At 44.8% G+C, this 18,935-nt stretch overlaps 1 protein-coding gene across 2 annotated transcripts in view; it reads left to right on the top strand.

Moving 5' to 3' along the window:
- Positions 1-17,701, top strand: part of LOC124405102 (ecdysone-induced protein 78C-like) — a 45,117-nt gene extending 27,416 nt beyond the window's left edge. For both annotated transcript variants that reach the window (XM_046879719.1, XM_046879718.1), the window contains 5 exons: positions 12,040-12,164; positions 16,214-16,355; positions 16,510-16,799; positions 16,888-17,187; positions 17,323-17,701. In XM_046879719.1, the coding sequence (XP_046735675.1) occupies positions 12,040-12,164; positions 16,214-16,355; positions 16,510-16,799; positions 16,888-17,187; positions 17,323-17,694 (1,229 nt within the window). In that variant the 3' untranslated portion in view covers positions 17,695-17,701. The remainder of the gene's footprint in view (positions 1-12,039; positions 12,165-16,213; positions 16,356-16,509; positions 16,800-16,887; positions 17,188-17,322) is intronic.
- Positions 17,702-18,935: the final 1,234 nt, after the last annotated feature.

The raw sequence follows: 18,935 nt of genomic DNA, 5'->3' as shown, positions 1-18,935 counted from the left end.
ATTACTTATCCCATTTTTTGACTCATCGTCAGTTATATAGCTTGAAAAATTTCGTCAGTCAGACGTGTAAGCGGTTATTGCTGCTCGATCTTCGACTCACGAATGGGAAACACGTTCGCCAACACATGTGTAAGTCTGTATGTGTATGTATAAATATATATATATATTTATATATATAATGCATATTTTTCTACGACAGAGCAATGACCCAAATCGCACACACGTCACCTCGGCGAATTCTATGCCGTATGAATAACGCAGGCTACAGTAGCCGCTTCAATTAATTCAGATGATGCTCTGTACTGGAAAATTCTAGATTCGAGAATCTAAATCGAAGATACATTTGTCAACAAACTTTTCTCCGGAACGTAGTTTTTTCGAATGATGTATTATAAAAGATGACAATTTCGGTATTGATAAATATAAAAATTATTCTAATAAAAGCAATAATAATAACGGTAACAATGTTTCAGTGAAACTTTTCATTTCTCAGTCACCGATTGAGAAGACTCAAGTTATTTCTCTGCGACGTTGATGTTTTTACAGATGATAAATCTAGGTAACAATATCTATGAGCGATAAACTCCGAGGATACGTGTGTACAAAAGGATCTCTCGCAAAGCGAACGCAATTATTCACGTTCGTGAGATTTACGCGTATTTAGTTTTATCTCTAAGGAAACGTGTTCGAATGTTATTTCATGATTTATCGTGACGAATGCGAAGTTTAATTAACTCCTGCAGCATGCTTGTAGCGCGCGCTAGAGCTGCACGGTTCTACAGTATGTATCTTGTACGAATTTGAATCGCTCGATGCATATCTCCATACAGCGTTGTAACGGACACCTCGAAATTTTTAGCCTCGTTCAAGCGATTCGTAATATCGTGCATGCGTTCCATATATCTAGGATCGTGTACGTAAGTGTGTATAGAAAGCCGCGTGCGACGTTGGGTTTATAGATTTAGGATTTGCGGGAGATTTACGGGTATGCACGATCTGCATCTCGGTACAGCCGCAACCGCCGGCCTCGCGGTTTCTAGCTGTTCCAAACCCTCGACGATGCATCGCCACAACGGAGAAGACATGCCCATATTACATCAGTACGATAACCATGGACTGCATTCGCGAATGTATATTACAGATTCGTTATAAGCCCGTCGGTTCCAATGCTGTCATAGAGGCTGCCGCACTCGTAGAATCGCGCGAGCTGTAGAGATGGCTATTAGCTAAAAATAATCGATGCATCGATTAATCGAGTCCAATATAATAATCGATTGCAATTCAATTGAACCAGTAAAAATTAATCGAATAATCAATCATTTCGTATTTTTTTTTTGCAATCGTGCATTATGTAAAGTCCAAATTTCGTAAATTTCAGTATGTTGTCTCAATAGCGAAAAAGTTTTTTGATGATTTACAGTTTCATTCAAAATATTTTACAATTTCAGTCGAATATTCATTTATTCATAACAATTAGACAGTTTACCAAATATTCCCGAACCGTGAAAAAATACTAAGTCATAATCGATTTATGTCAATCGTCCTATATCTTGCGCGACAAACGCGCTTTCCCTGATCCCCAAAGCATTGATATAGAAGTACACAGAAGATAACGAAGCTCCTTCGGAAGTTTCCTCGCCTCCGGGCTCGAGGGGGAATCGCTCGCATTTTCATCCAAGGCTGAAAGAGGTTTCAAAAAATGATAATAATGTACATTGTACAGGCTTTATATTTGAAAGGAGACCTTAATAACGCAAACGCGCCGCCAGTCAGATGACAGACCCAAGGAGAAATTGGCTCTGAATCTCATTTTCTCATAGTCAACAGATCGGCAAAACAAATTGTTCAACAATTTTTTCGTCGTTTTATTGCATAAATCAGATGGACGACAGCTTCCTTTCATATTCGAAACAGACGAAAATGAGACAGACGTCGATAAAAAACGTATTACGTAGAAGCGTGGATAAAGAGATGAACGTCAAAAGTTAAATGTATATATCCTCTACTACCACAATTAGCGCGCTCTTGGGATACAGTTGGTTCAAATCATTTATTTATGTCTCTTCGATGGCGATAACCGGAGCGTAATGACAATGTTGACGATTGTTCGCCAGGAACCGATGCATTATTCTCTCAGTTTCAAACTTTTCCGCTAATGGGTATAATTGCCCGGAAGAATGAGCGAGAAAGGAAGAGGGAGAGTGGGAGACAGGGCGGGGGGGGGGAGGGGGGTGTTCCTGTAGTTGTTACGTTGCGTCTTACCTTGCCATTATGAATTATGCATAAGCGTTCGACTGTCTGTCTGTCTGTCTGTCGGTCCGTCCGTCCGTCCGTCAGTCGAGATCCTCTGCAGGTCTTCCGCAGCTCCTTCGGTGTAGCTCATAAAAACCGACAGTACCTACCTGTATCCCCGCATTCAACTCGCTGAACGCTGCACCCGATATACGAACGTTGAAATGCCGAGAGCATACGTTGCACTTCCGTCTATGTTTCCTGGCAATTGTTATTACCAACCTGATCAGCCCTGGAGGGGGGAAGCCGCTGGCATTTCGTGTGTGATCGCAACGGATTCGTCCCGAAATATAATATTCCTATGGGGATCGGATCCATGACTGTACGGATCTCACGATCAGGGAGAAACATGAATGAACGGTTTTATGCGTCTGTAATGTATGATAATTTTTCCACGTGGGGATCACTGCCTGGCCCTAATTAGTCGACTCACAATCATCCAATTAATTCAGACATAATTAAAGAGTTGCACAACAAGGCGTTACATGCGTTTTATGCGTAGGTATAACCGTGGCAATGAACTCGCCTTGGGATCTCTTGTAACGTTTTCTCACGTGTCTGCCACGGTGGATACAAGGCTGCAGATTAATAACGCCGATAGCCTTACGGTGAATATTATAGTTACGGAAAATTATGCCTCTCCTCATCTCGAATCATTCGTAGCATGTCCTCGCATTTCTGGTGCTAATAATTTATCTATTTTCACCATGAAAATGAAAAATTTAGCGCAGAGCGACGATGTACGTTCCATTATGCATTGTATGAGATTTTTCAGGCGCCAAATGAAAATCGAAAGGCGAATCTGGCCAATCGAATCCGAATACGTCTTACAACGAATGAGAATTTAGTCCCGGGCTGGCGGAGGTCGACGCCCGCGGGCTCGAGCCTCGGCGTTGTTGAACAAGCAGAGCGGAGGGGAAACCTGCAGCTCCCGAGCACAAAAGAACCGTGATGCGAATCTTCTTCATACGCTCTGTTATTCCATTTCCCTTCCGCTCCATTTTTCCCTGCGGTTTTTGTATCCCGAGAATCGTACCCTCGGCACTAGACCGTCCGGTGCCGTGTCGTGTCGTGTCGTGTCGTGCGTGTGCCGTTATCGCTTCGGGTTAATCATTCCGATGCGTGCGTAACTTTTTTCCACGTCACCAATGCGTCGTGCTGCTTGTGTCCGCCAACCGATGCGCGCCCATCCGACGTTGTCTGAGTTTCTTCGATCGGCTAGGATCGACCGACGTACGTACGCGGACAGATAACGTAGAGAGCAGAAAAAACGAGGTATACGAGGTATAGGAACGCGATGCTAGGAGAAGACTTTGAAACCTCCGCAGGGACCGAGTATTAATAGTCAATTACTCGTAGCCGAAGGTTCACAGCAACGGCAACAGCAACTGCAACGCCGACGCCTATAACTAGCACCGCTCGCAGGCTCGACTCGTTATGCCGACGTTTCCGTGTTTCGTCACGTAACACCTGTTTCGCTATAAGCCCTCGTTGCAGGTTATACTGTTTGCAGAATTTTATGCCGACATCTTCCGTGACCTGAGGGTAATAATCTCTCCATGATCGCGTTTTGATCCGTCCTGCAACGTGCGCGGCGGTGACAAGCAGGTTGAACACATGATATGACTGTGGCCATGCAGGGACGTCGAGAGGTGCACGTACATAATTTCTTCTCCTTCGCGCACAGCGATCTAATGCATCTCTACTTTTGCATACTCGCTTTTGCGAAAGTGCCGGCGCGTGTGGGTGTAGCGTCTAGGCAACATGTTCGCCTCGCGTTGCAATTAAGCTCGGGAATGAACCTGGATACAAATAAGCAAAGAAGGTTTACCTACGTGCACGCGTAGAGGAGCGAGGAGAGTGCGGAGACAGGCGTACACATGGATAGGTATAATGTTAAGTACCTATAGGTGGAACCAGTCCGGGCGATCGTAATATATCGGAGCTATAAGTTACGTCGAGGCATACGTAGGCATATGCCGCGGCTAACAGGGTAGATAGATAGATAGATAGATAGATAGACGGAAAGATGGATAGATAAATAGATAGGCGCGGATAAGCTGCATGGGTGGGTGATGGAGGCTAGAAAGTGCACGTTGGGAAAGTCTCCGCAAAGGAGCAACGCGCGAGTAAACGTAATCATAAATTATCCTCTCGGTGCACCGTTCCACCACTATATACGCGGATACCTGTCCTATTCCAGACTCTTGATCGCAAAACTCTCCTACAATTAGACGGCCGGCAAACTCCCGCCGTACATGCGCCGAGCAACCGACAACCTGCTGGTTCTGCTGTATAATTTTTACACCGCTTATTGCAAAACCAATCCAATATCGTTTGGTCGACGTTACATTTGCTACGCTCGGAAGGAGCTTTGACACTTTATTCGATGATTTTTCATGGCATTCTTTGTCACTGATTCTTTGCCGAGCCATTGACAATAGCGATCTATACTTAACAATGCAATTATCTTATACTTCGATATGGGATGACTTACTTTAATTGATCGATACGCGGTTAAGATCTGATATTGGATTGAAATTGTGGGAAAAAAAAGAATCAATTCGCACGCAGGCGCCGGGGTGCTTTTCAGGTGTTGTATCAAATTGAAAGATAAATAAAAGTGAAAGGAATGGTCAGCGAGGAGGAAACCTAGATTGCGCTCGGCTCCTCGTGCGGACGATAGGTAGGTACTTAATAAAGAAGGGTGCGGCTTTCCTGGCACAGTGTTCCAGGAGGGTACGGATGCCGACACGTCTCGGCACTAGAGGCACACTCGCACACTGCACTTTGCGCGTAGGGACGGGGGAAAGGAGGATCGAACAAACGCTTAGTGAATGCGAATGCGGTGACCTAAGTAAATATATGCGGTGACGAGGCTAGGCTTCCTTGTAAACAAGGGGTGTTCGACGTCGCCCGTTCGTCGCTCGACCTTCACTCTGCGGCCTCCCGTCGTCACCGTGGTTCTAGTCGGTAGCCTCGAGTTAACACTTGCTTGGCACGAGTGCAAATCGGTTCCTCCCAGACGTTACCTCCGGTGACGAAAGGAAAGAGGGCTCAGCAGCTTCTAGATTTTGGATCTATCTCGCCGGTCAGTCGTTGCCAGTTTCTCGGTAAAAATTACGAATCCTCGATATCGAAGCACCACTGGCCAGCTGGTTCTAGACTGGGGGGGGGGGGGGGGGGTCGATCCAAAATGGACAGGTAATATCGCCGGAATATGTTATGCACATATTTTCTTAGCAGAGCTGTTGCATAATTCTAAAATACGCTATGCGTTGCGTGCGGCGTGCGTTAGATACGCAATGGTAGTGCACCGGGCATTGCCGGACGTGGATGTTGCTGGTGGTCTAGTCGGGGCAAGTCTAAGCTCGACCGAACTCTGGCGCACGTACATATACCCGTAAACTGAGTATAAACGTAGGTATAATTTATACGTGGAAATTCCAGTGGCTTGGTCTACAGGGCTGTGGAAATTGCTGCGCGATACTCGGTTTGCGGTGCGGGCCAATTGGCCTCGCCAGGTATCCCTGCTTCTAAGTCCAGAAGTGTTTATTATCATAATGGGCTGCCATTAAGTTCGCAATTCTCACGGTGTCAGTGCAGTCGTTCCTCCGCGGTACTCCCACCTCCTGCAGACTAAATGGAAAATGGAAACAATAAGCAAATGGAACGAAAATCCACAAAGCAAAGAGAACACTTCTGGAATCGACTACTTACAGAACGTTCATCAAAATGGCTCAGTCAGTCGAATGGAGATCTGGCTTCTTATTAGCAACGATTCCATACCTGCTAGCTTTATCCTCGCCACTGCACCGCCATAATTCTTCAAAAACTATATTGGCGCGACAAGCGGATAGGTATACTTGTTGTTGGAATGTACTCACTAACTTCAGAGCTTCAACGCATAAATGTGCTCGGTGTGCGGTGTGCTGTAGGGCTAATCGGATATTGGGGTAGTCGACTTGGAATACGTGGAATGGTAGAATATGGACTCCGTATAATATGTGAGAATCTAGGCCCCTATCAAGACGAAGTCTGAAGATTATACGCTCTTGCACCGCGTCTTGACATTGGTGGTGGTTCACTTGAACTTGCGTAAGACAGAGACACGCTCGACTGCCCAAGGACAATTGCGACGCTCTGACTCCTTCGAGGGGCACTAGACAGTACACGTCATTGCCGACTACCGTGCCTTAGCTCATACTTTTTTACACCATCGGTTAATTCTTTCGTATCTGATTGTAAGTTTTTTTCAAACCCCTTTTATACGCTCCTCGAAATTTTCCTTTCTCTCTAACAAATTTGAATCAGTGAAAATTAACTGATGCACAGTTGTAAGAGTACCACTGGATGAAGCCAGTGCTATACACTGACGATTCGGTGACTTTTTACTGATATTTCACTAATTCTCAGTGTATATACACTGATTCTTTTCAGTGGTATACTTATAACTGATTCACTTCTAGAGTGCTTCAGTCACTTCCTCGCTTTCTTCTTTATCAATTGTCTCATTGTCAGCCATTTGGTTGGCTTGAAAAGAACCAGCAATTCGACACGACCAACTCGATAGGCCGTGAAAGTACCTACCCTTCATCCGGACCTGTCGTTAGACGATTTGCGAGTAGCCGAGGTGCCACCCTCGCTCTTATCGGTTTAATAATATGTAAATAGAGCAAGCTCCGTTTATTAATAGTATGCTAAGTGATACCCAAGTCATACGGCGCTTAGAGGCGGGAGGGAGAAGAGCCCTGGATCCCGGAGGGTCTTTCTGTGCGTCGGACTACGTGCGTTATCTCCAAACTCTGCGAGCCATATTGCGGGGTGTAGACTTTACAAAAGGTAGAATCTCACCAGACCACGTCTGTACCTACTCCGGGTTCAGTCAGGCATGTTTACTCGCCGCACAAAACACTTCCACTATTTCGCAAATTACTACCCTCGCAATCGCCCATCTTAAGATGCAATTTTCCAGGGAAACTGATCCTGCTAGTAAGCTTGCGCAGAGTTTTTCACTATTGACAGTCGCAAGCTGAGCTTTTCGATAATACAGTAGCGAACACTAGAATCGAATGTTTTAGTAGATGAAGGGTAAACATCGCGATAAGCCTACAAAACTGTGATGTTCTAGCGTACATATTTGATAAGAGATAGCCGGAGAACCAATTTTTTTTTTTTTATTAAGTAGATATATTGTATTTCCATGAGCTTTTCAGCGTATTTAAGTCAATGTAAACACATAAGTCTGTTAATAACAAAAACTATAATTTATACTCGTTATCACTGAAAAATCTATTGTCACACCATGATTCTCGATTATCTGAGTTTTTTAATAATCCGAGCTAAGGTGAGTCCGTATTAGCTCGGTTTAACCAGGGTCTACTGTGTTACTAAAAATTAAAAATATCACGTATTTTGTCACGTGAGTTTCCATAGAATGAGAACTGTGCCATTATTCGTCTGTACCTGGGCATCCCCCCCTTCAATTTATAATATCTAATGGTATGTTGGCAGCCATTTTGTAAACCCGCTGAAAAATTTGATTGGAGATTTCAGTAAGTATACTTTAATACAAGCTGACTCTCCGAAAAAATAGTATTTCATGATTGTTAAGGGAAAATCATTAAAAAAATTCCATCGACATCCCCACCAGCAAATATACATCCCTACACCTTTGCCTTGTTTACGACTTTATTTTACGGCTTACGCGAGGTGTGAAATGAGGTGATGTATAGCGAATTTACCGAACACTCTAGTTTTGCGTTTAGCAATTATCTTACGTGGACGCCAATATTTATTCCAAGAGCTGGATTTAAGACAGAAAACGTACCTGGGTACAATCTCACTTAACCAAACATAAAGAGATATTTTAGAACGGTTTTACAGTTTACTGAACAGTTCCTGGAATATTAATTTTTTTTAACGTATGTATTATCATGCAGTTCTATACCTCGGAAAAAGGATACAACAGCTTCCGCTGAACCTCTTACAGCCTTCTCTCCTCCATTAAGCTCAATCCAGAGATCGTAAAAAGTTTTACGTCCAAACTGCCGAAGACAAGGAACGTAACTCGATCCGTAGCGAACTCCCGCCTCGAAGTTATACGCGTGAATCCTGCGTCCTTCATTCTGGAGAATAAGTCGGAGGCTGATTTTGAGGTGACAAAAATAACGAGGTAACGAGCCATATATGGACCATGGCTCCTTCTTCGGTCGTCAAATCATCGTATGACGGTACAGCGTTGTCACAATCTAACAGATATGAGAATATGGGCGAAATTTGTTCCATCAGACAGTCCTGACCGAGTGATTTGAACCTCATGCGGTACATGATCGCGATATAACGATAAGTCAATTGCATAACCGACGATTTAATTGAATTTAGAATCGGCAGCATGAACAGCGTCAATTTGCACTACACGAGAGAGCTGGGGTGAAAAGAAGCGTGCAGAACGCGAAAGTGGAGTGCTGATCAGGGGATTGGAAGCGGGAGGAAAGCGAGGCACGTCATATGGTGGAGCCGTGGGGACATTGAATATGCATTAAACAGAGGAAAAGAGGGAAAAAGAGACGCGTGCACGTATCCGTATCCGTGCGAGAAGGAGAGAATATTGGCAGACCGGCGGAGGGCCAGCAACGGCGAGCTGGCTACGTGCGAGAATGACGTCGGCTTTTCATTTTATATTCCACGGGTGAAAATGGATGCTAAATCAACCATTTTCCACACAGCGCATGCCGGCACCCCGCCTTTGCTCGCATGCCTGTAATATACGACACTTCCCGTCCCATCTCTCGATCATTTATTACTATACTCTATCTCGCGCATGCCTGTTCTCCATTTTCATTCCTGCTTAGGCCACTCTGTACTCATTTTTCGACGCTATGCGATCCCAGCCAATTCGACGAGGCTGTATCTCCAGCTCAGCAACCGATCACGAGAAAACATTTCACCAATCCTTTTTGGCATCACCTTCAAGCCCAGCGCTGCACCAACCTGGGATGCCGTCACTACTTGGCGCTCCTGGGGAAACGCGTCCCGGAAATCAAGGGAGGTAGTCGTTCGCTTTCCTCACCACCGGCAGGCATAGCCCAGTAATGTAATTTACTGCTACAGTAATCGAGCTCGTGATATTTTCACGAGCGTAGCAAACACGCCGTTTGTAGAAATTCAGGAGGGTAGGTACGGGATGATTGGAGAGAGCGGGAGAGCGGGAGAGCGGGAGAGGCGAGAAGTAAACATACGTACGAAATCGGGGATGAAAATGGGAGGAGTCGGGGGTATACTCGACTCGAGCGTTATGACCCAGTTCTTCGGCGACGCCGGGCGTCGGCGAAGTAGGCTTTAGCTCGCGAAGGCCACGAGCGACCCTCCGCTGGGTGGGCGAGCCGTAAATGCAGGGGGGAGAAGCTGGAAGCACTTTGGAAAACAAGTTCAGCACCGAGCTTACCCGGAATTTACCTTGCCCAATGTATAATATGCCCCTCTCTGGAAACCCATCAGGTATACCATCACCGAGGACGAAACAAAAGCGGCACAACCATTGTTCATCTCTCACGTACGTAATACAGCTTCGCAAATTTCGGTTTTAAGTAATACAATGTCTTCGCGGTATTGCAAACTATTGCCGTATGCAACCTTGTCTCTGAAAATTTCTGCCCACAGCATAAATAGGATGAAGAATGAATTATTCTTACTATTGTAACGTGGGCGAAAGGAACGTTTTTGAAAGTGCCGCAAAACGCGTCAAGCGTTTAGTTTCATTTTCAGAATCACGGCAACAGCAGATCCTTTTTACAGGATTAATAAGCAGATTTCTGTTCAGAGCTATTTGCTCTGGTTTTTATCTTACAAAGTAGTAAGCTTCCGCTTTTCTGTATTCAAAGATTGCGTTCAGGGGAAAACGGCTGTAGGAAGCAAGCAATCAAGGTAGTTTACGTGAAATGCGACTTTACAATTCGCATCCGTGCTATGAATGATCGCTCAATCAGTAAAGTGAGAGAGCTTATGGAAAATCTAAGTTGATAAGTGCATCATATAAGGTAATTGGTCGAGTCTTACCGAGCCGCGTATCGTACCACCAATTACCAGAGTCATCCTTGAGACCAATCGCACGAAAGCCCGAAGATCCGAGCAGTGAACGGCCGCAGCAGCGACGATGCCTGTTTATGGATTTCCTCGCTTATACCGGCGTCGTCTTTCTGTCTGAGAATCTCACTGAAGTAACGGGGGTTTTTTGTATGCCCGAGGTATACGCGTCGAGGACGGGTTCACAAACTCCGGGAAACTAGAAAAAGCTCTCTTCGAATCATGGAATTCTACGAGATTGACGAGTGACAGGGCAGCTCGTGGCGGATGACATCTCGCAGTCTTGTTTTTAGAAATCGAATAAGGAGGAGAATTCACTACGGTTTCGAAACTGTTTCCGACACGGCGTGGAAACCTCTGCACGATTTGCAGAATGCCGATGAAAGGCGGAGCAACGCTCCGTGATCTATTCAACTGACGTGAAATTCTTCGTCGACAACAAGCATCTATGACGAAAAAGAGAATTAGCGGTATATCGTTGACGAACGACAAGTTTCACCTGCAAAAAGGTAAACAGCAAAAATATTGGGTTGCATTATAATACCGCAGTCCTTGTCGCCGCTAATGATTCTCAACTACAAAGTACAGGCGCAAACTCTATACACGAAGCGAAGACGCCACGCCATGTTTCACCCCGTGGCTCGGCTCGTTAGCGAGTCATTAACGAAGGAGCGAATACCTCGACTCGCTTTGTCTCTCAAGCTGAGGGTGTGCCACGTTTCCGAGGAATCGAAAACTTCCTGGTCTTGAATAAAACCGCGTACCTAATCGTGGAGCGTTGAAACGGTATTGCTGACAAAGGCGTGCGCGTTTTGCGTTTTTCTTCTTCTCCACCCCTCATTCCATCCATCTCTTCTCGTATAAGGCCTCGGTTTTCTTTTCCCTAACTGTTATACTTGCGCAGTTAGGTGGTACTATTGCCACTGCGATGCAGGGCGATGAGACAATCCCCCCCCCCCCCCCCCTTCGGGGATGTGAGCATATTTGCGGGGACTCAAGCAAGTCAGACCGGTCGAGGGTCGAGTTTTCAGACCTTCGGGAGACGCTGAACTGCGCGGCGATCGTCTTCTCTTTTTCCTAGTTTGCCAAGTTTTTTTCTTTTTTTTTCGTTCATCTTCTCGTCTTTCTGTTGCAATCGTTTTCTATCCCGCCATCTTTTCTCCTCTCCTTTGTACGTATACCTCGCCCTAACGGTGACGCGAGCCGATGCCGTTATACATATACAAGCTCATTGACAGGGCTCCCGTTGCCTTGCCCTTCTTCTGTATTATGAATGCACCGAGCGTTGCATTCACGGAATCGACCGTCAAGCTCACACGTGGCACACATGAGGCACGCCATATTTTTTGCAATTTTCTCAGGAGCAATATTAGCACAGCAAGAATCCTATTTCTTTTATACGGTTACTCGCGAAGAATAATGGCGGGTTTGAATTTAGTAACGTTAGCGTGATAAGATCTGACTAACGATGAACATAAAATTTGGTGTAAATGAATTTTACATTTTCTCTCTAGACTTTACAATCTTCAAATTTATTACTGTAACGATGAGGTGAACCGATACTGCGCTTTATCGATCTGCATATATGATCGCATACCTAATAATTTATTTCTCGACCAATTTAGTAGAAAGAATAATTATTATGCTTTGTTTTTGTTACAGAACAACTCTACGCAGCGGCGGACTCCAACAGCTCGACTCCAGCGAAAAGTTTTGTACCCTGTAAAGTTTGCGGTGACAAGGCCAGCGGTTACCACTACGGAGTGACGAGCTGCGAAGGTTGCAAGGTAAGCACCATTAGCCATGAGAAATCAATCGACCGATCCGCGTTAGCTTACATAGGTGCATGCCTGTGAGTAACCTATTTTGTCACCCTTCGCAACATATAGCGTTACACCCTCGTACTATATCGCGTTGAGAAAAAAGCAGAACGCATTTAGTCGTGCAATTTTTCCTGTTACAATTCTTTATTTCGACACATAATCACTATTTTGGCAGAAGTTAGCGCGGCTGTAATTCTTCGTGAAGAATGAACGACATTCCGATATTCACTTTCGTGAACATAAGTGATTTGGAACAGAGGGTAGAATGCCAAAATCCATTCTCAAGCATACAGGAAGGCTCGTGGAAGAGTAATCCGAAAGGAATTTAAAGTACAGATCCAGTGATCGAGCCTGCTTCAGTCATCTCAGTTTAAGTTGAAATAGGAAAGAAAGCCTTGCGGCTGAGCCGGCTGTATAACGGTGAATTATAGTTTAACTCTGCGAATCCGGTCGGCTGTAGAATTTCAAGTCTAAGCCACAAGTGGCGCGTGTATCTAGGAAAATTATAATGAATCATCGCCGCGGGCCCTTGACGTGAAATTGGAATAAACCGCAGAAGCATGCAAACTTTCCGAGTCTCGTTTATTATTCCTCTGCGTTTCCTTCTCGTACCCTAGACAAGATTACGAAAAGTTCCACCTTGTACCTTGTACAGCGTGGGGAATGAACCTTGTACGCGTATATCGTGGTCAGCAACGTTGACAAACGTCAGAAAATTTTCCTCCTCGTCTTTTTCATCCATTGTCCGGTCTCCATTCTCTCTCCCACCGAAGCGAAGGCGTGGCACGTGTGTCCGACCGCGCGCCGGCCTTTCTACTCGAGACGGCTGATTCTACACGCCAGCTTCACTACTTGTCTCATCGTCAGCCGAGCTGTGCTCGTCTCTACTACTAGCGGCTTGTCGCGACGGCTGTTACTACTTACTCCGTCGTTACCAATAGCACACACGCCCATTCAGAAATAGTGTGATCACAGTAGCACGCGCACTATGCCGAAGCGAAGCGGAGCGGAGAACAAAACCGTCGGAAGGTATCGGAATTTGTCGGAAGTGGATTGAAGGTTTTATAAACGATCGGGATTTTAGTATCTGATCATTCAAACAATTCCTATCGTCCATGTAACCTTCGTTCCACTTCCGATAAATTCCGGTAACTTCGTTAATCGCAAGAACGGCTCTCCATAGAAAAATCTTCCTAAAAGCATTCAGATTTACCGTATATTTCGTCAATATTTTGTATAAGCTTTTGCTGGGAGACGACGTATTGATTTAGTTTATACATACCAACCGTAACAGTATTGGTTACGTCGTAGGTAATTCCTGTACGTACAGCAGCGATGATATACGCTGGCTGGGGTATTGGACGTCAGGGGTTATTTCCCATATACCCACCATTCAGTCCGTTTGTTTGACGCGGGATTGTTTTGCACACTGTACCTACAATTTTTTAATTAACGCGAACGCCGCAACAATTATCGAGCATACATTTTGACTGCCAGCAATTCATGATCGCGTCCTGTGCTTGTTTCAAACAACCGATACAACCCATACTTCTTCCTTCATAGCACTGAATAATTGCAAACTTATGTTGATTAAAACGAGTCACAATCGAATATTGCATATTTTATATTTATTCAGTTCTGCATTTTGACTTGTCGAATAATTTTATGTGATAGATATTCTAAGTCGATTATACTTGTATGAGAATATTGATCCACGATCCTTTTCAATTACACATCCTCAATTATGAAAGAAATTCTAAATTTATAAAGTATTTGCAAAGGGATCGGCTAGACAGGACGAATATTGTGTATTGCTTGACAAGTTAGTAAATGCTAATCGTGTTTGTTCAACATTGCTTTCTCGAACTATTATCACACACACGCAAAGCGCCGTACTAACAATAAGTTCTTAACTTATTTATTGACCAGCCTCAAAGTTCCTCATACTTTATCACGTCTGTTTGAGAGTAGTTACATGATATTTTTCACGCATCCTAACTCCAGCGCATGTAAACCAGCTGTTGATCCAGACGAGAAAAAATTGCGCTAGAATATTTCATGATCAGTAATTTTTATTTCACATAATAACTCTCAGTTCTGCAGCGTCATAACGGAATCTGGACACAAATCATTTTTCAGAATCTTATGGTTCCTATAGATCTTACGTGAAATCGACACTACTCATTGTTAGGTCCATTTCGCACACCGCTGACATTGTATACCAACCCGTTTGAATGTGGTCTCTTTGTCTTGATATATCATGACATATTGCAATTTTCCGGCACTTCATTTCACTATTCAAAGTTGAGAATGCATAGTGACATTTCCAAGCTCAACTACCGCGGCACTATTCTTCTTCCGCCAACTGCGGGTCGAGTGAATAAACTTTCATGGGTCCGAGCGGGGTAAACGCACGGTAATTCTCGTCTGTGAATATTCAAAACCAGACACTACTGACCTCGTCTTTGACTGTGATGACCGTTGAAATCCTCCAATGGAAAAAGGAGCGTCGCTGTACGTTACATGCATATTCATCATTCGCAAGATTGCTTCCATACGTGATGTACTGACATCTACTGCAATCATTAATATCGGGAGTTAACGAGATTCGCTTGATCCAGCCTTTAAGGATATACAGCCGGCACGAGCGGATATTGAATCCCAAATTTTGGACCATGATCCAGTCAAACGCGAATAGATTAAGACACTTGGTCAGAGTGGACTAGGGACCAATACGGTACCCTAGTCATTAAGAATGCATTCGTAAAAGGGGCCGGCAGCTTGTGGGGGAGCGAAGCAATATGTTATTTCTTTTTCTCTGCCCAGTGTATGCAAGGTTGCCAATATTTTTGTTATTGCAAAGGGAAGGGAAGAATGGCTGGGAGGTATAGTGTCTGTATTATACGTGTGTAGCTAGTGTCGAGAGAATGGAAAAATAAAATAACGTCGGGGAGAGGCGATATCGAGGTTCCATTTTTCATGACCGATGTGCCGTTGTCCCTGCAGCATAGCATCGTAGGTAGTGCTTATATACCTACTCTGCAGGGGTAGATAAATAAAATTGAATTATGCATGAGTCTCCAGGACGCCAGGGGAATGAAAGTGGCATGGATTCTAGCTGAACGCGTGTGCAGGAACTCTCACGTAGACTCCACTGCATTAAGATATGAAATGGAATACTACGAAATTAGAAAATAACTAATGGGACAATTTCTACCAGCGACCGACCGTGATGAATTGATCGTACATGGTAATGATAGTAAATCACATAGGTGGAATTAATATGATTCCGGGTATCCATTCGCTGCCGTTGTTGGCACTGTTCAGTCGGCCATTGCGGTATAGCTTGTATATTGATAACGTCACACCACACAGATGCAACTAACCGATAAGAACAAATTATCCAAGAGGTCACGTCACGTCACGTCGAGTCCGTCGGCGTTGAGAAAATTACAAGCGTTCGTCCTGCTGCGAAATTCACGGACGTGCCTGTCGATCGGTTCGCTTACACGTACGTCGCGTGCCGAGCCGAGGATCGTTCTCGTTCCAGTTTTAAAATTGACATTACTCCGATAACAATTTTCTTTCCGAACTCATTTAATGCTTGAGGTACTATATGCCTCGTCCCTGTTTCTGGCTTAATTTGACTTAACGAATTTTACCTCTTCAAGTCGGCAGTATGTAAGGAATTATTTATTTCGTCGTAGCGAAACCGCAAGAAATAATATTCATTTATTCTGCATCCTCGTCGGAGGACAATGAAAATTGGGAGAGCCTTTAGTGTTCAGATTTTTCGAGCAAATCACCTCGAAAATCACTTACAATTACGTACATAGACAGAGGAATTTAATTTTAAATCGTATTCATTACTCGTCAAATCATGAAAGTCCTGGACGTTATGTCTTGTAATCGGAAGAACAACGTCGATAGGCTCGACAATCGGTCCACAAATGATATAATAACAATGTAAACTTCTTTCCATCGCTTATAGATGCCGTTTTATTTTGCTTCAGGGCTTCTTCAGACGAAGTATACAGAAGCAGATCGAATACAGGTGTCTTCGAGACGGCAAATGTCTAGTGATAAGACTGAATCGTAATCGCTGCCAGTACTGCAGGTTCAAGAAGTGTCTCGCCGTAGGCATGTCCAGGGATTGTGAGTACCTACAGAATTATATTCATTGCGTACGGGAGTAGGGACGATAACTCCGTAATGATATCATCACTGACGAACACCTGAAACGAGGTCCACCGACATTTTTCAACACCCATTCAATAACGACCATTAATATTAAACCATGTTCCGACAGCAGTCAGATACGGGCGCGTGCCGAAGCGTTCGCGCGACAGAGGCCAGGACGACGCTGTCCTGACTACAACGGGGGTCCAGCCGATAACGGGGACCGGAAATTCGCAGCCACCGCCGTCGACGACCGCCAGAGTGCCGCCGGCTGCCGTGGAACCGGATCAGTCCGACGCCGATTCTAAACAGCTGGCAGTTTACGACGTGATCCTGACGGTTTCTCAGGCGCATCACGCCCATTGTGGGTTCACGGAGGAGCTGACCAGAGGACTCGTCCGGAAGCCGATGGTCATGCCGGTAACGAAACCCCCCCTCCTGTCAATCAGGTCCATCCCCCCCGTGCAGGGCAGTGCTTAACGTCGCACTTTTCGCCCATATATTTCAGCCAGCGAGTCCGGAAGACCCGGAGGCAGCTTCGTCGACAGCGGAAACGGTCGAGTCGCAGAGAATTTGGCTGTGGCAACAGTTCGCTGCCCGGGTAACGCCGTCCGTTCAGAGGGTCGTCGAGTTCGCCAAGAGGGTACCCGGGTTCTGCGATCTCACCCAGGACGATCAGCTGATATTGATCAAGGTTGGGTTCTTTGAAATCTGGCTTACCCACGTGGCCAAAATGGTATCCGACACAACGATGACCTTCGACGACGGCACCTACATCACGAGACACCAAATGGAACTCATGTACGAGGTAAGAGATACGCGTGCGCCTCTACAGACAGAAACGCAGGCCGGATGGATCCGGCGGATCGGCATATGCATAGTCGTTATTCAGTCTTATACATGATTCCTGCTTTCGTTCAACCACCGACGTTATTCTTGACAGCCGGACTTCGTCTCGGCGGTTCTGCAGTTCGCCGCTTCCCTAAACGCGCATCAACTAAGCGACACGGAGCTGGGCCTGTTTTCGGGAGCTGTCCTCCTTGGGGAAAGGCCCGGGCTTAACGACGTTAAGGCCGTGCAGAGACTGCAGGACAAACTCCTCGAGGCCCTCCGCGTCCAGGCCGCGAGAAGTCACGCGACTAGCGAGGCGAGCGTAGCCACTAGTGTTGCCCAACGTTTGCCCGAGCTAAGAACCCTGGGGAGCCGCCACGCCAACCTGTTGGACTGGTTCCGGAGGAACTGGCCGAAGCTGAGGCTACCGCCGCTCTTCGCCGAAATATTTGACATTCCGAAATGCGAGGAAGACCTTCAGTGAATCTTTCATTATTCATTATTCATTATTCACTCTGTTTGTTTATCGCCTACGTCTCTCTTCATCTTTCTCTTATTATGAAAGGTTAATCAATCCTCCGATGGCCAAGACAGTTTCCCGACACAACTGCCCAAAAGGAGAACTTTCGGCGCCACGCCTTTGCTGGGCTGCATATTTCAATGATTTCGATAACGCGAACGCTCAGATATCTTGACTTCTGTTCCTCATGTACAACAACTGGTCATTGAAAAATAGGTGAAAAGCGTTCTAGCTCGGCCAACAGAAATAACGCAGAAGAATGGTTATCAGAGATGAAGCAAAGTATAGGTGCCCAGCTGCTAAATGTTGCCGGGGCGTCGTCTTGTCCATATTCTTTCACGTAACTCTTTTCTTTTTTTTTTTCTTTTTTTCTTCCTTTTTTTACAATATTGATACACAGTTGCAAATTTTGACGTTACGTTGAACTGAGATTAACTGTCTTTCGAGGAAAAAAAAAAACTTGCAACGCCTTTTTGCTCAAAAACATGTCTGGTACGAGCTGATACCGGGGTCTGCGGTCTATTAGCGCATTGTATAGTATAATTTCAAACTTCGTCTGTGGAATTACCCTTTCATTTTCCGTATCATACGATCAAATTGTGCTAATATTATGTATACCATTCAGAGGGTCGATGACTCGTGGGACGTCATCATTTTATTTGATTTTATAATGAAGAAGAACGACGCGTTTATAGCCTCTTTCTCGCTCTTTCTTCAATTATACCTACATGTTACGCGTAAATCACACTAAACTCGCAATTTAGTTTCCTCTCAGTTAAGCTGACGATGAGGTGAAAGAAAAACAAAATATGCCAGGATTTTAAAGTGAAATTCATCAACGGGTATTACACGCGTGTACTCATCTTGTACTTAAATATGAATTCAAATACTCAACGCGGAAGTTATAATTAGACGATTTGTTAGCGGGTCAACAGAGTCGAATATACCTTGTACGGTATATAGTTTTCATCGGTATAGCAAAAATAAGTGGACAAAGCTCAATTTCAGTGTAACTACTTGTTAAACGATGAATATATATCATTATTATACATCACTTAGGATATATTATTATTGAAACATGCAACTCAAATGCACTGATTGTTGAATATTGTATATTCTTGTATTATATCTTGGTTCGGACTCATGCCATGTACTGTGCGTATAGTTCATCAATCAAGACAAATGTTATCATATCACGCGTTACA

The sequence above is a fragment of the Diprion similis genome, chromosome 4 (assembly GCF_021155765.1).
Source record: "Diprion similis isolate iyDipSimi1 chromosome 4, iyDipSimi1.1, whole genome shotgun sequence".
NCBI classification, from domain to species: Eukaryota; Metazoa; Arthropoda; class Insecta; order Hymenoptera; family Diprionidae; genus Diprion; species Diprion similis.
The sequence above is the reverse complement of the archived record's forward strand: the minus strand, read 5'-3'. Positions and strand labels throughout refer to the sequence as shown.